The following is a 24116-nucleotide window of genomic DNA, read 5'->3' on the forward strand; positions in this document are numbered from 1 at the left end:
CACATATCCCTGGGATGAAACGTTCATAACTGCGGCAAGAATTTATAAAAAAAAATAAAAAATAATAATAATAATAATCCAAAGGGACCAAACCCAGAGGTTGTCATTAGTTCAGGGGACGACTAGCCAAACCGCCACAGACACCTGACATGTCAATGAACGTGACCACGCCTCCTAATTATGCAGACCGTCAAGCCATCACAAAATGTAAACAGCTGAGTTTTATATATAAAAAAAATACAGACAAAAGCAAAATAAACTATGCAAACGAAAATCGTTTCTGTACCAAGCTGTAAACAAACGTGTTTATTCTGGCTGTAAAGCTTGGAGCCAGCCTCAAGCGCAGTTCGATGATTTGCCGCTTGTAATACAGTACCTACCTCAGGCGAACGTTTCTCCGCTCGCCTTCTTTGGCCTGGTCTCTCTCCTGCCTTGCCCTGCTGGGAGTGGACTTCCTGGAATTGTCTCGATACATATCAGACCGGGGGGAAAGACATGGCGGAGTCTCTACCACACGGAGACGCACTGGAGGGATAGAGAAAGAAGCTCTTCAGCTGAGGCTATGCGGACAACTTTTTTCTGGAGGTTAGTAAAGTTACTCGGCGTTTTAGCTCTCCTGGTCCTGTCCGCTCAGCTTTTAGTGATTACGGTAACGCTGAGTAAACACAAGGCCAAGCCCACGCCTCTTCCAGCGGAGGAGTACCGGCTCATATCCCCTCTCACATATCAGTACCTCCTCAACCAGCCTGATGTGTGCAGGGACAGAAGCCCCTTCCTGGTGTTTATGGTCCCGGTCTCCCCGCAGCAGTTTGCAGCAAGGGAGGCCATCAGAAAAACATGGGGCACATCAAGTCCGGACACCCTCACTCTGTTCTTTGCAGGGGCTGGGCAGGAGCAACAGCAGGAGCTTGAGGAGGAGAGTAGACAGCATGCTGATATCATCCAGATGAACTTTGTAGATAGTTATCAGAACCTGACAATCAAAACCATGATGATGATGAAGTGGCTGGCAACCCACTGTCCTAAGGCCTCATACGGCATGAAGGTGGACTCAGACATTTTCGTCAATGTCTTCTACCTCATTAAAAGGCTGAAGAGCTCCCCCAGACTCGGCTTCATCACTGGGTCGGTGATCCGAGACGGCAGGCCAAGGAGGGACCCCAAAAGCAAATGGTATCTATCAGAGGAGCTGTACCCTGAAAACAGCTTCCCCCCCTACGTGTCCGGAGCTGGGTATGTCTTCTCCGCTGACCTTGCTGGCAGGATCTCCTGGGCGTCCAGGTTTGTCCGGGTGATTCCTCTGGAGGACATCTACGTTGGTTTGTGTCTGCGTGTGCTGGACGTTGGGCCTGTGTACTCCTACAGCCTGCTGCCCCTAAGGAACCTGTTCGAAGTCCAAAAGCTGGCATATGACCGGTGCACCTTTGCCAGACTCGTCATTGTCAACAGGTTTAAGCCATCTGAGCTGCTGCATGCTTGGCAGGATTTTTCCAAAGGCCATGCAAGCTGCTGACACCACTAAGTGCTTTTTCAGTTAAATAAAACCGTGGTGCAGTGAAGGAAAGAAAGCCATTATACACATAGCTTTAAGATGCCAGGAAAAGAAACTCTTCAGAGGACTGGACAGAGTTGGTTTATTGAAAATCAGAGGTGCAGTTATTAGTCCATTCTCTGATTAATAGATTTTCAGGATCATTCAGGCATTTTTAAAGTAAAAACTTCCCTCAGTGCCAGAGGGACACATGTCTTACTGAAAGTTTTTTCAAAGTAAGACTATCAGGGGGACAATTAGGCTTCAGAAATCAGTTTTCTTGCATTTGGGCATTACAATAATTAAGATCAATCAATGATGAAAGTAATAGTCTGTTGCTTATGTCACATTCAAAATTGCAATTGACTTTTTTTTAATAATTTCAAACACTGCTTCGAACATTACGAACACTAAATTTGGCCTGCAAATAGCCATTATATTCTTTTTTTTAAGTGAATAATCTAAAAAAAAAAAAAAAAAAAAAAAAGTAGTTATTGACAGAATTAGAAGCAAGTCATTGTATTTAAAAAGCTATGCACTGGAGTTATTTAGTGGCCTGTATTTATTATTGATAAGCTATTAATTAATTATCGAAGTTGTTACATGTCCATTTTGCAAGTGAAAAAGTGACCATCAGTTTGATGTCTGCCTAAAAAGTAGCTCAAATCCAAAGAGTGTTCAGATTATTCAGTTTACAGGAGCAAAATCAGAGAGCATGTGAAAAAACTTTGCTTAGTTTGGGACTGTTTGTCACTCAAAACAAGACATGTCGGGATCTTTTGAGTTGTAGGAAACTGGTTTGCTTTTCTTTATGTCTTGTTGTGTGTCTAGAAATCCTAAAAACAAAAGTATCTATTGTTTTTGAAACCTTAGTCAAACCAGTTTTGCCAGTTATTGTGGTGTTTGTCAATGAAAGACTGCAGACTATGCTATGTGCTAGCTGGTCCAACTGGATCCAGTCTGGCTGCAGAGAAAGCAACAGACCTTAAGTACCTTAAAGACTCTCTTTATTTCCTGTAAGCCAGTCAAGGTGCTTCAGCTTCTTCTACGTTGTAGCTGTATCCGAAGAATGTATATTTTGTTTTACACCAAATACTCTTTTAAAGTGTTCTTTGGTTACTGTGTGATGACTTGTGGGTATATGGAGAAGCATTACCCAACACATCTTAGGGCCCCATGCAAGAACATCTTTAAATTCTTATCCTGTACTTCTCTTACATTTTTCTATGAAGTTGACATGTGATCCAAATCACATTGACCAAGCTGATCATTGTTGCTTGATGTTGAATGATGAGCATGTTCATTAGCATCATCAGCAAACCTAAAATAATTTCTAATCACTGCAGCTTTCAGGTACAGGTTTTAATCATACGAGTGGTTCAAGCATGGGGCCCACTTGTTAAAACTGTTTGCACTGCTACTTTGCATAATAATCCAGACTTTATATACTTGCAGCTGTTTGTTTCTCATCAGGTCACTGTGCCTTTTTATTTACAGAAGGAATTTCCTGACACTGTGCCTATTTATATGTTGTAGTTATAGATGACAACCTGCTGGTGGCAGTATGTGCCTTTTTTTCTGTAGTGTTCTCTACACTGAAAGGCCTGGAATATTTATACCTCGATAAAAATGCTGGTTTCACTATAATAAGCTTCTTTTTGCTATTTGCCATTGGTGTAATAATGGAATGATTCTCAGTCACTTGGTATTAATGGAGAGCATTGCTGTGATGGAATAAATGCTGGATTAAATAAAAGCCTTGGTGAGAAAACTGAACTTTGCTTTTACTTTATTTACAAAGCGCTTCTCGTAAAGTGTGCAGAATGGTGTAAGTCAATAAAACGTACCATAAATCCACAACATGAGCAAATATATTGGCAGGCCAACATAATGAACCAGGAACAACATGAACATATTAATGTAAGAAAAGGCTTATCCATTTAAATGAGTCTTTAAAAGCCACTTAAAACAGTAAACTGAGTCAACATGCGTCACACAGAGAAACAGAGAAAAACAAGGTCCAAAAGCAATACACAGTTCAGCACACTAAGAAGTGAAAATATGGACACAGAATATGAGATACAGTAATATGCAGTGAGATAAGAAAAAAAAAGAACAATGTTACTGTATAGATTAAGACTAAAGTTTGGAGACTATATTGAGATAATGTAAGGTTAATCCCAGCATAGCTGTCGAGACCACCAACTCCATGACAAACCTTTCCATGAGTAGAAAAGTCATCGTTGACAGCTTGGAATCTGTTTGATAAATAACAATCAAACCAGTCTGATGCGGTTACTTTAAGCTCAATGACACGTTCCGGTCTCTTGTAGTGAAATATTCGGAACGCAGAACTAAAATCTAGCAGGACGAGTACAGCAATGAGGAAATCCTTAACCGGAGCTGTTTGTGTACCGTGATGTGCACCAATACCAGATGGAAAATCAACTAATAATGGAGTAGATTCTTCTTTTAAGTAAAATATTAATTAGAGCCACCTTAAAAGACTGTGGTACATAGCCTGTTACTAAATGAATCTGGTTTAATGTGGCGGTGTTAATCAAGAAAACACCACTTTGGGCTTTAAGGACATGCCTTTTCAGATACAGTGAATGTTGAAGTTAGCACAGAGAGATCCGTTGCAGAGAAGCATTCCAAATGTAGAGGACATTTTTCTAATGCCACTGTACTTATTGTTTTATTTTGTTTTTTGACAGCTGTGGGAAGGAACTCTTGAATTCTTCCTCTACTCACTACAAATGTTTTAGTAAAGAAGACGTTACTACTGAGAGCCAAAGGAAGCGATGGCTCAACCGAGCTATGACTCTTTGTCAGCCTGGCCACGGTCCTGTAAAGAGATGCGATGTTGTTCTGGTTTTAATCTATTAAAGATGAATGATGTGATCTTTCCAGGCTAAGCAGGCTTCTTTATTTCCAGCTTTTGTGCTCTCTGCTTTAAAGAGCGCTTTTGTGTATTCTAGCTTCTAGAGGCAACTATGTTGTTCAGAGGTGTACTTAACAAGGCTGCAGTGCTATCAACAACATAATAAACTTGTGTATTGAAGTATCTCAGAAACAGAATAGTACTTGGATACTTACGTACCTGTACCTTCCACTACTGAAACCATGAGCCTTTCAGAACCTAAACTGATAGAGCTGTATAGATTAATATCCTCTTGTCAAGTCTGTTTTATGTTAAAATACCAGACAGACTAGTGTTTAAACAGAGAGTTGAAAAGATAAATAGCGATAGATGCTGCGTAATGACTGACCCATTGGGTGATAACTGCAGCAGAGCCGGCAAGTTGGCTCAGAAATAGACAGACGAAAGGCTTCATGATTCACCAGTGTGTCTGAGCATCGGGAGACGGTAACCTCACAGCAAACCTGCAGCGCCTACAGCAGTCTCGAATCTATATACCAGGCTACAGGAAGCAAAGCACGGCTGAGGTGCGCAGGTGTCTTTCTTGTTCCCGAGCTGGCAGTGACCCGAACAGCTCACCGTGTCTTACTCACAAGGAGAAGAACACTGATACTGTATGTGTTTGTTGTGTCAGTGTTGGACTTTCATCAAAAGTCTGATCAAATCTTCTGAAGACACACAATGCCCCAGTCTTTGTGGTCTCAAGTTCAGTTTGTAACTTCAATGTGAGTACACTGACACTAGTACAGACTGTCCACAAACTAGGGTTTTGAAAAGATGGTTCTTTTACTTTGAAACTCAATTTAACACATTAATGTAAGTAGTTATGGAAAATAAGTTAGTCGCATATTTCCATACGCAGCAGACAAAGAGCAGCATTAGCATTCATTTGAATCCTGTCCACCTGTTGGAGGTTCAGTATTCATTATGTTTTGAGTTATTTTTTTCCTTACTGACTCTGTCTTTGCTGAGAACAACAGAGAGAAACAGGATTAAAAATGTAAATATATTTACTGTGTAAAACTTTACTTTTATGCCTCTTATGTTGATTATTAGTCATTTTCACAGCCCTATCAGTCGTATTAATGTGAAAAAGATCAGGCTGTGTAACTAGCCCTGTCACATACATGTGGTAAAGTAAACATTTGTCTATGTTTCCATCTGAATTGTAGGGGAATTGAAGTACAAATGTGCCAACCACAGGTTCTGCTGCATAGCTAAAGGTTTATTCTTTGTATAAATAGGCAAACAGAATATCTATACCAGGTTTAGTTGGTTACTTTCCTGTTACATTTCATGTTATGCATGAATGTTAGTATTTACTGAGCAGAAATGTGTTGGTAATGAACTCAAATTGACAGCACGTTGAAATAGCCAGCATTGTTGTGTTCCTCTTGTCATTTCACCACACGAAGCTCTCCCCCATTATCCACAGAGTGTCCGTGTGTCTTTTGTGTGCTTTCTGTTCCAGTCTATTCATTTCCCACACTGACTGAGTGGGAGTTTATGCTCTGGGCCAGCGCTCAGCATTGTTCAGATCACTCCCACCTCTGTGCAGTGCTGTATCTAGATGCTTCTGATCAACACAAACAGCTGTGACTGTACTCAATGTACTCCTTATGGGGTGTTATACAAAAGGGAATGAATTCAGTGCAGACTAAGGGTATACGGTTTAAATTGAGGGTGATAGGTAATCCTATGAATAACTGAATAATGCCAGAAATCTTGTGTTAAAAATCACTAATGTGTGTGAAAGTCTGTATCAGCTTCACACTGTCCTCTTAGTTATCATCACAGTCTTTTCCAGCCTGCCTGCTGCTCAGCTGAGCTCAGGCCGGCCTCCTCCTCTCCCCGTGGGCGGAGTTACATCCACCGACGAGCTGGTGAGGCTGGTTCCTAAGACAACCCGTACAACATGCATTTGCATTAGCGAGTACCTTGCGCGCCGAGGTGAACTGCGGGCTCCTGAATGCACCGCCTGCCCGCTGCAAGAGACGCTGCGAAGTGTGAAAACAAACGGGACTTCCTGCACAGGCCACAAACTACAACGGATTTATGATGCAAAGTGCCCCACTGACAGTTTAAACCCGAGCTACTTCTTCTTGTTCTTCTTTTTTTATTTATTTTTTTTTTTTTTTAACTGCACACCACGCCGAGACTCAATCTATGTAAGTAGACTATTTGATATCGTTTGTGTTACAAGGTGCAATAAACAGTGAACAGAATAGAGTCTGTGTAAACTTACTATTGTCTGTGGCAGAGAATATTTAAAAATATGATATTTATAGCGAGCAGTGGTTCCCAACCTGGGGATGAGGACATTTAAAGGAGTCCTAAAACAAATCCGAGAGGTCCCCCTCTGACTGAAGGAATAAAATAGCAGACAAATTACTGCTTTGTTTGTATTCTATGACATGTGCGCAGAATTAAAGCTGCACTTGTAAATATTTTAATATCAGCAATGTAACAGTAGTTAATTTAAATTTTGCTGCCTGAAGCTATAAAGCCAAAATGAGTCTCACTCTTGTCTCAGCCTATCCTTTTATCTGTGGCCTCTTTAAATTCGTTGTTTTGTCAACTAACATGGATGAATGGTGGTGTGGTCTGTTTGACATGTAAACGGGAAACTTGGGAAACTCTGCTATCAAGTTCTTCACATCACTTTCTGTTCTAACTTAAGGAGTTAGAACATTGAAACATGACAATTCAATATATATATATATATATATATATATATATATATATATAAATATAGAATACTTTTTGTTTGTTGTGAAACCAAAAGTATCAAACTATGTCGATAACTCATTGGAAGCTTTATGTCTTCAGGCTTTGGTAAATTTCCAAAAATGACACTTGCACGTCACGCATCTTTTGTAAAGGCCATAATGTGTGATGAGGACTGACGTCAGGAGGATTGGGTACCACTGCCACAGGGAAAAAAAACAATGTTAAATGAAGCACATCTCTGTGTGTGTTGCCTCAAACAAAAATGTTGAAATGTGAGATTCATGTGTGCCAGTCAGCCTTCATGTTAGTCCTAAGTGTTGCTTTCTTGTCTGTCTGTATGCGTTGTTTTTGTGGAAAGTCCCGTGCCTGTCTTTTTGTTGATTTGTTGTTGCATGCATGTGGTTCCTCCTCAGTTTCCGCACAGAGACCCTCTGGGTTTGTTCCACCACCCGCAAGATGCATATGAATAGCGTAATAAATCAATGGAGTAAGTACTAAAATGTTCAAATTCTTTTCTACCCTTCTTAATAGAGTTTGAATTGCTACAGAATGACTTGCTTTGATTGATTTTGAATGCAACAACTCCACATTTGACACTGAACTGAGAAACCACAACTTTGTCACTCGTCTTGAGCTGTGTGTGTGTGTGTGCTGTGATCTGTGTGTGCGGTGCTGCATGGCTCGACGGCAGTTTGTCACATCGAGTGCTGCAGTTGCTGTATGTGTTAAATCATTGTGTCTTGGATGAACTAAATGTGTTTAGCTCTGCATTGTTCTGAAATAGAAAGACTTCTGCTCAGCAGTTAGCTTGTCTAAACGTGTCCAGGGACGGTGTGTCAGAGAAGTGTCTTGTTACCTGGCCTCCATGTTCAACACATCCCAGAGAGAAGGGCTGTGTGGTTTTTGTCTTTTTTTCAACCCGTTACAAATGTTTTCTTGTAGAATAAAAAGATAAAGTGTAAGTGTTCAATATTAAGCTCAACAGCTGCTACGGATAAATATATTTTGACCCCTAATTACAAGTATATAAAATGTTTTTTGTTGTTGTACAGTGTGATTGGCATCACTGGAGCTACAAATTCCAAATATTCACTCAACTCAACACTGGAGAAACTGAACTCTGCATACATTTAAGATCACCCAACACATTCCAGTTAGCTGACTAATAACTATCATTATATTCCACAGCCTTAACTGTTATTTTGCATAAATAAAAATGTAATTTTGTCTTTACCTTCTAGTTAATTTAGCTTTCCTGATTATAAGATATTCTTCATATCCATGGAAGATATACCATAAGTATTCATATATTATCAAATGAAATATACTGTAAAATATTCTAAGATACATTTTCATCTGTGGAATATTATTTCCGGTTACTTGGTTTGGACATTTGTTTTATTAGAACGTCTAGAATCAGCACAAAGTACAACAGATTTCAGACATGAACAAGATGGGTGCTCTCTTGCTGGGCTACACCCACCCTCTCATGGAGGTTAAAATCATTTTTTATTTTTTTTCCCCGCATTTATAGACCGTCCTATAATCAATCAGAGCAAATCAGCCCGGCAGAACTTTGCTGGGACCTAATCAGTTCGCAACAGAGCGACTCCAGACCAGCAAAAGTTTTGCTGGCTAGGGAAGTTGGCTTGGCTTCTAGGTTTCTAGCTTTTTCTGTTTCAGCTATTTATATTTCTCAATAGAAGCCAAAAATCACATGAAGGATGCCCAACCCGTGCTACAAATAAGTGTTGAGCTGGGTACAAGCTTCAGTGATGCAGTGAAGTGTTGCTGTTGCTCTGGATTACTTATACTAACTGGCTAAATCTGTAATTTGCTATTTTAAGAGGCAGAAAGCATGCAATTGGCTAAAAAAGAAAACTCAAGCTGTCATTAGAAGTCAAAAACTATGAAAAATTAACCTAATTACTCCTATAATACACTCAGTCTATTCATATGACTGCTTCATTTTAACCACATATTTATTTATTTAATGTTGAACGCTGCGTAGATATTTCTTTTTACCCTCCTGTGTTCCTAAGCTCCAGCGATCGGTCTCTGTTGCAGCTTAATTTAGAAGCACAGACAGTGCAGTGCTACCAAAGGTGTCGGATTGTGCTGATCTCAGATCAAAACAAAAACCTGCGTGCAGACAACCACATGTAAATCCAATAAATTAAAACAAAATGTATTTTTACTGCTTGTGCATGCAAAGGATATAGATACTGCATATCATGTTTCCACTGTAATGGATACACTGGCTCAAGGTCACAATTTCCCACCCTTTTTTATTTACATTCACACTTACCGTATGCTGCTACATGCCTGGGATGCCTGGCTGCTTAGCTACAAGGTTCACATTTGCACTGTCTGTGAATGTTTCTGCAGGGCTTTGAAAAAAGAAGTTATTTGCAAGCCATCTGTGTAGGCTGTCTCCATGCATCAGCGAGAGCAGGGCTTTGGATTTATTAGCAGACTTGTGGTGGGAGTCTGTGCATTGGCTGGAAGGAGGGAGGGATGGAGAGGGAATCCTTGCGAATCCTCTCAGCACTTTGGATGCAGGGATTCCCTCTGGCCAAGGATCATCAACTGATGATCAACAACTTCCTGTCCCGAAGCCCCCACCTCACAGATGAGGAAAAATCTCACCATCAGACACAGATGAATCCTGTGAACCTCACGTCTCGGTGTATTTGTGATTTCTCACTGTGCACCGTCTGTGTTGTCTTCTTCTTCTTTTTTTTTTTTTAGTAGGCGTGTGAAAATAACTCACCACAGACACAACATCAGTGGGCCAGTGGCTGATTGCACAAGTTGTTACTCTTGGCTCCACTGTTGCCTTAGCTTTTTAAATTGAACAGTTTTGCTCTTATATATCTGCTGACTGAACATTTTGAACCAGTCATTGGTTTTAGTTGGCAGGTGTAGTCGTCTCCCCCAAAAAAGATGGCAACAGTCCTTGTCCAGGTCAGGACTCCAGCATGCAAAACATGGGATCAGTGCAAATGGCACAAGGCTCCCATTAGTTCCCAAATTGTACAAAAAAAGCAAATATATATTCTCTATGAATGTACTTCGGGGTGAATTTGTGGCTACCCTAGATGCTGCTTGTTGATTTTTGAGTGAAAAGAACTTTGACAGCTGGTTTGACCATCTTTCGTTCTCATTCATTTAAAATGATACCTTACCCAGGAATGTAGTTTCCTGATGTCAGACTGCTTGTGACTGGGTGTTTGTTTTGCTGTTCTGAATTTAGGTTGTCTTAGTAGGCTTGTCCACATTTTTTCTACACTTGACAAACATTGAAGTTTGGCCCGAACACTGGATGAGTGTAGTGTTGTGGCGGTGGCAGTGGGAGGAAGCAGAAGAGGACAGAGATACATTGTGCTGTTTCTATGTTTTCTGTGACCTCCGACACTGCTTCCAACCCACTTACCCGTCTTGGACAAGTGGCATGTTGTTCTCGAGCAGGATTTTTCTTTGCAGAAAAAAATAAATAAATAGAGAGAGCAAAGCATCTCCATTTGCCAGCAAGGGGTCAGGGCGTCACTCTGTTGTTGAATCAAATCTGCACTGTTTGAATACCATGCATTCAACCACAGAGAAAGACAATGGCTAATATGGTCTTTCCCAGAGGACCTGACAAATTCAATTATTTAAGTTGTTTACAACCATGAACTTAAAGTGAAGTTTTTACACTAGATAATGCGTATGGATGTGTGCTATCCTTTTACACCTCTCCGTGCATGGTAACCATAAACTACATAGCTGGCCTCTTGTGTTGCATGTGCTAGTGAAAGGGCTCAGTAGATGTATCAGTCAAGAAGCTTGAGGCAGCTTGAGCATCTGATCCTGTTTGAATTATTCACTGATTTTTAAATAAATACTTTTTAACTTTAAACTAATTTGATTTCTCAGCTGGTGTGATTGCCAGCCATTTAAGTTGACAGTGGTTGTTAGACCATGTCTTTGACCACGTGTCAAGCACTGTTATTTTAAGATGTCATATTAATATACAGTGCGCCTCGTGAAGTTGTTATTTCCAGCGCTGGTGTGGTAGCTCAGCAAAAAGTTAAGAGCATACCATGTCTACGTTTCCCTCTAGTAATGGTCATATACCTTGAATAGACCATCTCACCTTTCCTTTTGGGGGCTGTAAAAACATGACTAGGGTGGGGAAGTTGGCTGGGCCTTGTGTTTCAAGCATTACACTACTTAAAATACTTTTTTGGACATTCCCCTTACTGAGAAAAACAAACTACAACACTCTCCCCCAGCTCTAATATTGCAAATGTGCATAGGACGTTGACAAGGTATAGCACACTCTTTCTTGAGTCTTAATATCTAATCACCTTTATAATATCTAATGACCTTTTCCAGCAAGAGGGATGAATACATGACCCCACCACCTCTACCATCCAATAAATTTTGTACAGTCCAGGAGAGCACTCTGAAGCCAGTGTCAACAACTGTGACGTCTTCTTCCATGGAGCTCTGGTTGCAACAATAACCACATTACCACTTCACCATGGTATTAGGGGGTGTACCGCAGGGCAGAGCACATTGCAGCCTTGACCGCCATAATGTATCTGAGAGTGCTCGCAACCTCATGATGGTTAAAAGCCCTTGTGCAATTAAAAACATTGTGGAATATTCCCACTCTAAATGATTTGAACACTATTGTGTTTCATTAGAAAGAAAAAACAGATGGCGTGAGTTAACTTGTGTGGCTAATGAGCTGACCACAGAAATACTTTCCAGGTGAAAAAGAAACAAAACAGCGTAACCCGAGCTTTAGCACCGTAACTGAAGACCTCAAGTGAGGTCAGCAGAGCGGAGAGACACATAAGAAGAAATGTATAATGTATCGTTTCCTGAGTGACAAGGCATTGTTCCAAGGAAATACTTCCATTAGAGGTGAGATTCTTTCATGCACTGGTTGAATCACTGCTGTCAGCATCAAGCAGTGATAATTATTTATACGGTATTTACATAAACATAAAAAAGGTTAAGAAGAAATGTAATGAATCTTCACTTTGGCCACATGTTGCTTTTTGATTTGAACATTTTGTAAAGTCAATATGAACACATGGTGCTGAACTAAAGATACTGATGTCAAAGGAATTGTTTGAACTTTAATTGCAGTATATTATTTGAAAGACAGAGATGAAAGAAGTATTCAGATTCATTCCTCAAAGAAAAGTACCAATAAAGCAATGTAAAGATACTGATGAAACATCACAAGGAAAAGGCTTGGCTGAAATACTATTGATAATAATGAAGGATTAGCGTATAAGTAGCATGTTACCATTGTATCTGCTGGAGGTGGAGCTCGTTTGAACTATTTTATGGAGAGTTTTTATTTTTTGTGTGATATTCATTTAACAATGTGGGAGCTTTAAAGGGAAATTTTTGGTGGAGCTGCTTTCGTTGAAAAATAGTTAAATCGTTAATAAAGATGGTAAATCATTTAAATTGTCTTCCTAGTACATTAAGCTAATGAAAATAAATAAATGTAATGGAGTAGAAATATATATTTCCTGAAATGGCGTGGAAGTATATTCTCAAGTAAAGTACAAGTACGTCCTAATTGTACTTTGTGCAGTACTTGAGTAAATGTACTGTACACATACCTTCCACCCTGATGCTAATTTATGGCAGCGGGCCCAGCTTTACTCTTATTTTCATAGTACATTTCATCAAATTTTAGACATTTCAAAGCCTTTTGGATTGTCAGTAGAACATCCAAAAGCACTGAATCTATGATCAAAATCCTTGCACCTTCTTAACTCTTCAACACTAAAAACATTTTTGCAACATCTTTATGTAAATGTGCTTGTTCGAAATCTATTTCTAAAACAATTTTTTATGGTACTAAACAATATGTTGCAGTGGAAAAAAAATCCTTGATGATGGCTCATTCTAACTCTTTTCAGCATTAATACTAGTGTGCTGACTCATTTCCATATGTTACGCTGCTCTATAAATATCAATATAGTTATATTTCGCCTGGATGAAAAGCGTATGTTTAAAATCCAAACACTGAAGAGCTGAAGAAGCTATATGGGTGAGTGGTGAAATGTCTTCAAGAAACCCAACAAGTCCAGTTGCCCTTGCTCTAGCTTTGTTTTTTTTTGTTTTTTTTTCGATGTACCATTACCTGGATGACTGAGAAGCTTTACAGACTTATGTTTAACATGAAAGGCGTTGCTCTGATCAAAAACCTCACAAAACATTATGACTGGGCTCAGCTGTACAGAGAGGTTTTCCTTATTCAGAACATGTTTTTGTTGCCTGCAACTTTACTGTTTTTGTTCAGTCTCATTGCTGTCATAGGTCGTGTTTCTAGCTACAGCAGGATTTTCAGTAATAAACCCACTGTACTACCAGCCCAGCACCAAAAAGCCTATAAACATAACGTAATTAAAAACGTGTCCACTTTTAGCAGTATATCCTTTTTCACGATGGGATTACACCATGGCATTGAGTTTGCACCGACTGTGCTCATGGCATTGTTCAGGTGCCTGAAAACATTGCATTAACATTTTAGTTCAATCATTTTAAGTCAAGTAATCATTGCTAAACCTGTATTGAGTTTCCTTATCTTTGTTGATTTGCATATGTTTTGCATTTGTATTTTCCTTTTTATACATGCCTCAATGGGACATATCAGTATAAAAATATGCTTTGTATTCTTTAGGCCTTAACAGTTTAGTGTTTATGTTCTGCCATATAATTGTGCATCGCTGCTTTGTCCACCGCCAAATGTGGTTGACGCCAGTGGGGAGCCACAGCTATGTGTGGTCTAGCTGCAACCATTGATTTGATGTCAGCCCATCAAACCTATCAGTTAGCCCCCCAGTCTGCCGTCTCTGCTTTTGAAAACCTGCAGACGAAAGCACAGCTCGAGGCTGCTGTGGCTCCGAGGCGAGCATCACCTCGCTTTGGAAAATCCATGAAGCAATTAACAACTACTGTGGCTTGGCTCAGGCCAGTTTAAGTGATCGGCCTAAATGCATTATGCTGCAGCCAAAAGCGTCATGACTAGAGGGCTGGAAAGGGCAGATTGATGCTACGCTGCGGTGTAGTTGGCTGCATCGCCTAACATTCTTTAGGCCTGAAGTCACTGTGGCTATGAGGAAGCCGGTCTCCACCCAAACCCTGGCTAGAATCTGAGTTCTACACTGATGCCCCATTAGTCCTGGATTTATTTCTCTAGAGGAGATGCAGTTCAGGTAGTGTTATTTTAATACGTTATTATGTTTAATATTACTTGACCCGTCCTAGCTTGTGGATCCTGCAACTTCCTATGTGAAGCCACGTCCTTGTATTTTAGCACGAAAACAGGATCCACAAGAGGATCTTTCTTGCATTTTATCAGCTTTGTGCCAATTTAGGCTATTCATTAAAAAGCAGGAAGATGTCTTTTCCCATAGCCACATATAAACACTTGGATATCTCACTGGTCGCTGTCATTTCATGCAGCAATACATCAACGTAGCCGCCATAGCTGAATATCCTGTATCAGTTATAAATGATACTCAGCTTTCACCTTAATTCACATTCTGAACATAAATTACATTTCTGTTATATCGTCAGTGCCGTACAAAGTTATGTTCAAGCTGTACAACAACAGAAAGAACTCAAAGCTGTAAGCTCATCAAGTGGACTCTTCTACAGGCTATGGAAGTTAAATTAACAGCTACCACTGTGTTTATTTTCCACCCTCCCCCCATAATGTTAATAATGAATTTACAGTGTTACTTTATTGTCATTCGCTTGTGTGCTTGCATGTTACAACAGGGCCTCAGGCGGTACATGTTCCCTGTGAAGTTAATGTGTTATCAACACACCTCACTGAGTCACTGCCCTGACATCACCAAAGGGATCAAATCTTCCTGTTTGGGAGGTGACACGGTCCTTCACGGCTGTCCGGAAGTCGTTGAACCTAAGTGCATAAACACACAGAAACTCCGCTTTCCCGATCTACTGGACACTCATCAAGGGGCATCCTTGTGTGGAGAGACAGCGCCGTGGGGAAAAAAATCTCGCTTCAGTGTGAACCGGTTTTCACTGCGAAACTTTTATGAGCTGCATTCCTTATCAGCTGGGAGGACGTCAGTCTGGTCATGGCCGGCCTTGATATTCCCGTTGACGGTGTGAGCGGTCAAATGTATGTCAAACTCGCAGAGGGATGTTAAAACAACACATTTCCTGGATTTTGCTTGTCTAACCTTCCCATGCCATTTGTTAAAAAAACACAACACGTCTTGAGTCACATGCAGTAGAGAGACCAGCCAAAATAGCTGCTGATGGTCTATACAGTTTTGAGAATAGTTTAGAGCACTGTTATATTTGAGCAGTTGTTATTCTAGTGTCTAAATGTGGATTTTCTGGCACATGAATGACCATGACTAGTGGTGAACCCAAAGTGTAGGCTTGAACATATTCCAAAACCTATAAATGACGTAACAAATGTGCTGGTTTAGATGTTGACGGTAGCTACAGAGGGAGAGACAGAAAGCTGACAAAGGGGGAAACAGGATGAAGAACAGAGAAACAAACAGGAAGAGAGTGCACTGCAGAATGTGTTCATCTTTATCAGTAAAATGTCTTTTTTAGAGAAGTTTATTTTTTTAGCATTCGTGTGTCTGCACATACTGACATCCTAAAGTTAGCTGAGGGTAAATCTGAATGGAGGTTACTTGCATGCATGCTGTGTCCCACAAGGTATTGGGGTTTTTGCCCAAGTACGCTGATCTGTTTGCTCAAGCTGAGTCAACTTGTTGGGATCACAATTACCCCAGCAAAAAAATTGTAGATCTAGCCTCTTATTAACTATTTTTGCCAGAACTGGACCGTGTGTAAAACAGTTAACAGTAGTAAATAGAAGACTGAAATAAGCATTATGTTCTTTCAGTTAAATTTCAGTTAGTTTCCCCAATGATGCTAAAAAAGTTAAATGTTACATATTCCATTAATTATTCCACATATTCGAAAGCCAAAAACTTGCTGGCAAGTTTTATGGCCTGATGTTGTTTACTTTCTAAATTAGGGTGTAAAGAAAGTTTGAGACGCAATCAATCAAGACAGAAAAGAAGGAGATGTGACCGATGGAGGCAGTAGAAAAGAAGACAAAGAAAGTGACAGCTAGATGAAAGCACAGCACTGTAAGCGTTTCTGTCTGACAGCCTCAGAGTGAAAAGTGCACTGATTGTTTAGTCCAAAGCCGAATGAACAAAGGCAGCATGAATAGCTGGGGTTGATTCCCCCGACTTGATTGACAGAACCCTGCCAATTGTGTTAGCGTGTCAGTGCGCGCTTTCCACCGGCGTCATTGTGATGGCGAGCAGGGCTGCTGTCGTAGGAAAAAACAAAACCTGACTTTCACTGTTTCCACAGCATCCCTGTGTGGCTGAAAGTAGGTCAGGAGTACCCCAGTTGTGAACAAAGTATGAGCTTCTCTGTGGGAAGTGTATTGTGTTTGGCGACGTTTCAAAGGCAAAAGACACTATACCTAATATTTAACAGAGAACGAGAAAACTAACAATGAGAACTAAAGTGAAAGTATTCACTAAACGTAATACTTTACATCACCTAAATCTGCAGCTCCTGCCCGCTTCATGGATCTTTCTAACGAGTTTCGGCTTTTTGGCCCATAATTTATGGTTTGGGTTCACTCTCACGCCTCATATTACATCGGTTCCAGCTGAAACTGTGAAAAAGCTGAGACGAGGTCATTGTACCTGCTCTCACCAAATAACGCAGACACATTTAGCAAGTGGGCGGTGAACATATCTGAGCGATTATTATACTCACTCTGGACTGTCAATTAGTATGGCTCACCATATTAAACTGAAAGAGGATGATATGTGTTTTTTCTAATGTCCCAAGTGGCCAAAAAAATAAACAAACAAGCAATTACTGCAGTTTTTAGCTGGATCAATGAAGGTCTTTTGAGGGGGCTGCTCCTCACTGGGATCCTGTGGTGTCTTGTGATGTCCACTAAGTTTATAAACCCCACTCTATGTAGGGTAAATTAAAGGATTATCTTTTCTTATTAAGGAACAACATGTATCGGAAGTGAAAGGCTGGTGATTTCCCTAGACATTAGACAATAACAGATCAGTCTGTAGTGTCACAGTGTGTTAAATCTGAAAGAAGTGGGCAGATTTAAAGTTCCCATTGATTTTGCCAAGGGATCATTGAGGCTAGACAGCTGAGTCAGCTTTGGTGATGCCTACCAATAGAGGTCCAGGGAGAAATAGATCATCAGTCAGTGACAAGGTATTGGTGGATTCATTTAGAATGAGTCTGAGGGATCTTTTCAACTCTGTTTCAACTTGCAGCTCACGGTACTAAATGAATCTAATGCTAACATCTTGGTGCCATAAATAGCACCATCACAGGTCTTGTTGGAGCTGTTTTGGTGGTCTGCAAAGAACCAACATCATTTAAGCCCTTAATACTAAATATGACAGTGGAGACGTTTGCCTGTGAAGTATGTATATTTCAGACAATGTGCACAGCTGATTGTGAACCATCATTGTGTCTGAACCAGACAGTCTCAAGTTTCAGTTCATTTTTTTTGCTCAGTTAAATATCCTGCAGATATAAAAGTTCTGTTCAGATGAAGCCTGATAAAGGACTTAGGCGGTCTTCAAGTGACACTTGTGAACTTGCAGTTACATGACCTCCCATGCCACTTGCAGACATGGGAGGTCACGAACATAGAATGCTTGATGTTCAAATGGTAATACTGACCGTAAGTCCTGAAAAGGCTGCTGCTAGGCAACTGTTAGCTCGCTAACTATTAACCTCAGTGGCTTCTAGATGCTAATGACCAGCTAACTTAACATAGCAAATGAAAAGGCTGAAGGTGAAGATGAGGCCATTGGATATCGGTATTGTCCTTATATATGTTATAAAACGACAATGAATCCTCTATACAACCAGATTGCAATACATTAACCATTCACTTCCAACGTTTCTGAAAATTTAAGTGAATCCTGACCTTATCAGAAATTCCACTTACACTTCTCAAGTTTTTAACATGAGGATTAATCTTTCAGCGCATTTACCACTTTATTTAGTTACGCCTAATCACAACATGTAATTTCCTGTCAAAAAAAGTAAATACACCTACTTCTCTTGAAGACAAACATTTCCCTTGACAGCTCTGGGCGGTGTTCGTGTTGAGTGATCATCTCTGTTATCGGCCCTGCCTCTATATTAAGCTTCGCCTTATTCATTGTCTTTGTTCCACCGTGTAAAGTGGAGACACTTTCCCTCATCTGTGCAGCTAATAAGAGGGAGAGTGAAATTGGACCTTTTGTGGGCTTCTCTTTCATCCAGGGTCGCTTTCATACAGTTAAATGCATAAATTGGCCTTTTGGTTGTCACACAGTCCTTTGTGTTGGTGTGATCAGTTTGGTAGCAGTGTACAATGGAAGTGTTTTAAAATGTTTTAGGCCAGTGTGCACATAAATATTACTGAAGATATTGAGTATATGTAAATTTAGTATGGTGCATCTTGTCACTGATCCAGTGCCTTTATTATTTAGACAAAACTATAATGCCTTTAGTTTATTCATTGGATTATTTGAAGCAAGAGCTTAAACTGGAGTGAATAAAAGTCAGTCACATTAATACGTTTTGTTCTGAATTAAATCTGAAACATGTTCACCTCATTATCATCTAAATTTAAAAAAAACAACCTTTTTTTCCCCAAGTGAATTAGACTACAAATCACAATGTATGTTATAAAGTAAAATTAAGCTATTTCTCTTCATTTGGCAACCCCGTCCCAACAGGAATCTCCCCAACCTAAGATTTTGAATCAGTCCAAAATAATTTCAGAAAGAAGTCAAAAAAGGCAGAGCAGACTTGGATCTGATCCAAAATGTGCTGGAACTAAAAAGACATAAGAAGAGAGCTCTCCAGTGATATGTGTTATTTAGTTGGTCAAAAGGACAACATTTTTTTAATCATTATTATTGCACTTAAAAAGTGTCACTTTCCTTCTTTGCAATGATTGTGATGCAACAAGCTGAACTTGTAAGCGTTATCTCAGTTCCTGCTATCCACTGTCCTCTACCTGCTTTGGAGTTCAAGCAGAAGGTGGCCATTGCTCACAGCAGTGGACCGGCAGCCCGCAGTATAGAGACAACACAGAATGCAATTTAACGGCTGTCTTGCCCTCGCTTTCTTAATGATGTACGTTCGAAGTAGGTCTTCTCTACGACGGCTTGCATTTTGATCCCTTTCTTTTTGTAAAAAAAAACATTAGAGAGTTCTCAGAAGTTCTAGGTTGCGGTTCACTAAGTTCCAATTGAAGAAAAGCAGCCACTGACATACAGACCGGAAACCCACAGCAATACAACAGGACTCTGCTTGGTCTGGTGCCATTCAGTTCTGCTTGTGGTTTCTTGAGTGATTTTTCTCTGCATGTTTTTCTTTTTGTTGGACACAGCACTCTGGTGTTGTGGTTAACACTGATGCCCACAGCAAGAAGGTTCTGTGCAGAGTCTGCATGTTCTCCCTGCACCTCTGTGGGTTTTCTCCGGGTGCTCTGACTTCCTCCCACAGTCCAAAGACATGCATGCTAACTTGACTGGTGATTATATAACTGCACAAGAATTAAGCTATGGCAGCTTCACCCTAATCTTTGTCTGTGTCTTTCCAGCGGAAATCTCCAAGATGTGTAACATGGATGTGTCCTCAGAGCCCACCAGTCCTACCCTTTATGGTGAGTCTTCAGACAAATACTACCATGTGGACCGCTGGCAGAAGCTCCGCACTGCTGTCCGCAAACTGGAGTTCTGGGAAAACTTCACCGCTGAGCTAATCGGGAGCGGCTTCTTCTCCAAAGTCTATAAGGTATTTCATGGTTTCCACCCCACAGTTTGCCTCAGTGCCGGCCTACGTGTGAGTTGCCGTCAAAGCTTGCTTTGTTACAGCCACTAATTGGAACATTCTTACAATTCCGTGATTGGCCCACCAGCTCTGGAGACTGTGGGGGCTCAATACTCACCCCCAGCTGAGACCTTACATAATTCCTAATGTGCTGGAGCAGAGCTAGGAAGAGCAAATGTTCATACATTTAGGCTTTGTCCCTGATGAAATGAGCTAGAAAGAGGCCACAGGATGGGTGAGTGATTGGGGAAGTCAAAGCTTTGTGCCCGGGCTAAGTGGGATTGCTGATTTTGGACCTTTGTTCTGGTTTAATCAACTTGTGGGTTCCTGTGTACAATCTATTTCTTCAAAAAACTCTTCCTCACTTTATTACATTCAAATGTTTATCTGCTATACAGTCTTTATCTGGTTTGACCATATGGTGGCTAATTACTGTCTAAATAGAGTCAGTTTTCTGGACACATTGGCCCTTGACGCTGTTATATTATGGTTTTAAATTTATCATAATGACTCGAGACAGCTGGGATAGGCTCCAGCAGACCCCCGCGACCCTTAACAGGAATAAGCAGGTATAGAAGATGAATGAATGAATGAATGAATAATGGCTCTATTCTGTTTTGTGTCAGCTGCTGTAGCCATCCATACTACCATACTTCCACTAACAGACACCTCTGTCCTTCAGGTGATTCACAGCACCAGTCGGAAAGTGATGGTTGTGAAGATCTACAAAAACGATGTGGACCAAGACAGCATTGTACGAGAGATCAGCCTGCTGCAGAAACTCTCCCACCCCAACATTGTCAGGTAATGTCCCTCTTTTTACTTAAGCCTTGTGGTTTGGCTAAAAACACTACCTAAAGACTGCTTGAGGATTCCCCTCCCAGCACATGCAGTCTCTTCTCTCTGTCTCAACAGACTCTGCACCCTCCCACACATCGCTCTTTTCTCTCCACATCACAGCTTAACAGTCTGTAATTTGGTAGCAGCATTTATGGGTTAGGTTTATTGACATCAGAGTCGGCAAAGAAGGATTTGTTGAGATAAAACCCTTCTCCTTCAGATAAAGATGGTCTCTCCAAAAATGGCCACATATTGAAAATAAAGGCTACTTTAAAATACCAAAGCGTTGCTGCCCTCCTCTCCTCATCAACACCAAGTATTGTACTAATGAAGTGAAACCTGTTAACAAACAACTTAAAATCAATTCTGACCTAGCTAGTAGAGCTAATATAGTGAGGCGCATATACAAGTGATCTGGTCTCTTTTACTGTAGTTTTGTTATATGGCTGTAGCATTTGGGATGCATTGGAGACAAGTGATAGATGTAAGGCAGAGTCTGGAGTTGTGGAAATAAGAACAAAATACGTAAGAAACATGCATTAAAGCATGCATAATGTTCTACTGGAGAATGGAAATTTTTTATTTTGTCAATGTTCCCGTGCTGTAAATAAATGAAGTGAACAACATCTGTTACTTGTTGTTAAAGGCCGTGTTTGCTGGCCATACAAAAGTAAATACTAACCTCTGATTTGTTGTTACGTAGTTGAAAATTTCTACTACTCTTGCCATTTTTGGACATAGAACTGGGTATCATAAGCGTAACTTAATATCATGGTTGTATCTGATCTAATCTAACAGAAGACAAAAAGTGACATGTAGTCATTTGATTCACTGTTTATATTAAAACAAAAACACAAACAGAACATTTTAACGAAAATGCTACAGAAAAACTCATTGTACCTGCAGGTGCAATGTCACTGAGTGCATTTAGTAGAGTTGGTTGTGTGGTCGCATGACTGGAGGATAGAGTTGAGGGTCAGTGCTGCTGCAGACAACACAAAAGAAATCAGACCTTGATGCCGTTTGATATTGGCGCTTTCACTTACAGCAGTTGCATAATGTGTGAAGCCAGGCCTACATAATGTTTGTCTAAGCAATCTCATTTTAGCCATTTAGCAAGGTCGCAGCATGGAGGTTATCAGAGTGCAGCTTATCTGCTTACAGTACAGCCAGGGGTGACGAAAGCAGTGGGAGTTCATACTGTTAGTACCAGGTACACAACAGCCTCCAGCCTGCTCACACTGTGTAGGCTGATACCGAATACACATGGAAAAGATATTTGTTGCAGTAATTTTCCCCAGAATCTTTAACTTTTATAGCATTCGTAATGATCAGACCTCACGGAATCATTCTTTGTAACTTAGCGATTGATTGATCTGTCGACTGTTACTTAATCCTCTGATTAACCAATACATAATAAACAGAACTTCCCCATATAAACTTTTATTCAAACATTATAGTGACATAGTTTAACATGATAGTTTGGAATGATTAACCCATTCCAAACTTTTACCCAATGATGCTATTCCTCACATGAGTTCAGAATCTTTCCAGTTTTATAGTACAGCATAACGTTAATGGAAAGTCTCTGTCTAGTTCCCGCCTAGTCCCAGACTCTAACCACCAACCAACCAGCTCAGTTGAGAGTGGTTACAATTGTAGTAAGTGTGCAACTTTTTCTTCTTTTGGGATTTTGGCAGTTTTGATTTACTGGTTGTATCACTAACATCTGTTGCAGCCATACTCAAAAGCTACTGCTTGCTTGTATTAACTAACAATGTTTCCAACACCAAAATGGCATTTTATTTTGAGTGCAGAGGATGTTATAGATGAGGACACTTTTTTGCAGTGTATTGTCTGTCTCGAATAAATAGCCAGAGTGTCATTTGATGTAATGAAGAGAGCAGAACAAAATCAAGCCAACAGGTCAAGGCTGTAGCTCCATTAGCTTCTGAAGAGAATACGGTAATTGGTCTCTCATGCCAATAAAAATGGAACCATTTCAGCGTGGGCTGTTTTTGTTTGACGCTGTTGCTGATGGCAGCTTTGAGAATGCCTACTCAATGTTTGATTTACAGTGCAGAAATGTTTTACTCCTCACTTGGACGCAGGTGTGCTGGAGACCTTCTTCAAGATCCCAAAATGCAAATCCTTCATTCTCAGTCTTAGTAGTACCGTTATTTTACCTTTTGATTTTACGCTAATTTGGTCTTATTTTAGGTGAACATCAAAGTATGAGTTGAGGAGGAGTTGCCTTTTTCAGTAGATCATAATGGCTTAGACAGAGCGTGTGGTACGGAAAAACTAGGAAAGCAGGTTCCCCCAACTTAAGTCATGAGTCACTGATGCTGAAGTCCAAAAAGACTAATCTTTTGTGATTTTGTCAAGTCTAAAGACATCAAATGTGTGACTCAAGTCTGAAGTTCAAGTCATTTGACTCAAGTAAACACAATGAGTTACAATTATGTAACTATGTAATTATGTATGTATCCAGGAACCCATGAGCAAACAAGCAAACCAGGCCGTTAATATCACAGCAAATGGCAGGACTGTTCTATTAGCTCGCAATGTACAGGTATAAATATCTGATAAGTCTCTTAACCATGTTGTAACAGGAGTTGTGTCTGATTTCTTAGGTAAATATTTCAACACCTGCCACTTGTAGCTCAGTTCTGAAGGGCACTACAAAACTATGGCATTAGAGAAAAACATGTAAATTGGTACTGGGCTATAAATAAGAGCAGCATGCAAAAAACACCAACTATCTCCAGACATCTTTGTATAAATACACTGTAGATTTTCTTAAAATTACTACACTTTCTGATGCACTTGCAGCGTCTTCTGATGATAAATCCAACAGTAAAGTTTGCATTTTATAACATCACTCAAATTATATAACCTGTAACTGAAGACACCCACTCTTTTTTTTTTTTGTCAATAAATTCACACCAAAACCAATGCTGAATGTATTCCTGATCATTGTCATGGATTCACAATGTAGTTTAATTTGGCTCAGTCCCTGGTACATTGGGGTGCTGCTACAAATACCAAATGTGTATGCATTCACTACTGAAAATAGTCCCTTACAAAGACATGATTTCTTCCAGCCTGAGTAACTTCTGGTAAAAACTATGTTAACCAGCTGCTTTAGGAAATTACTGACTCTCTGAGCCTGTT

The 24116-nt window shown here is 40.2% G+C and overlaps 2 protein-coding genes across 3 annotated transcripts in view; both read left to right on the plus strand.

The window, feature by feature from the left end:
* Nucleotides 1-313: 313 nt before the first annotated feature.
* On the plus strand, nucleotides 314-5115 carry b3galt8 (beta-1,3-galactosyltransferase 8). The gene has a single exon (XM_084551561.1). The coding sequence runs from the start codon at nucleotides 563-565 to the stop codon at nucleotides 1511-1513; it is 951 nt and encodes a 316-aa protein (XP_084407687.1). The 5' UTR covers nucleotides 314-562; the 3' UTR covers nucleotides 1514-5115.
* Nucleotides 5116-5539: 424 nt separating this feature from the next.
* The window catches only part of LOC311493229 (dual specificity testis-specific protein kinase 1), a 32304-nt gene continuing 13727 nt past the window's right edge, over nucleotides 5540-24116 (plus strand). The window contains exons 1-4 of one of the 2 annotated variants that reach the window (XM_084551789.1): nucleotides 5540-6622; nucleotides 7598-7671; nucleotides 19870-20063; nucleotides 20782-20903. In XM_084551789.1, the coding sequence (XP_084407915.1) occupies nucleotides 7641-7671; nucleotides 19870-20063; nucleotides 20782-20903 (347 nt within the window). In that variant the 5' untranslated portion in view covers nucleotides 5540-6622; nucleotides 7598-7640. The remainder of the gene's footprint in view (nucleotides 6623-7597; nucleotides 7672-19869; nucleotides 20064-20781; nucleotides 20904-24116) is intronic. The other variant, XM_084551790.1, reaches the window with a different exon arrangement.

The sequence above is a fragment of the Chelon labrosus genome (genome assembly GCF_963514085.1).
Source record: "Chelon labrosus genome assembly, chromosome: 9".
NCBI classification, from domain to species: Eukaryota; Metazoa; Chordata; class Actinopteri; order Mugiliformes; family Mugilidae; genus Chelon; species Chelon labrosus.

Excerpts from the sequence above, each read along its gene's own strand:
- b3galt8 (XM_084551561.1), top strand. The coding sequence starts at position 563 with ATGCGGACAACTTTTTTCTGGAGGTTAGTAAAGTTACTCGGCGTTTTA.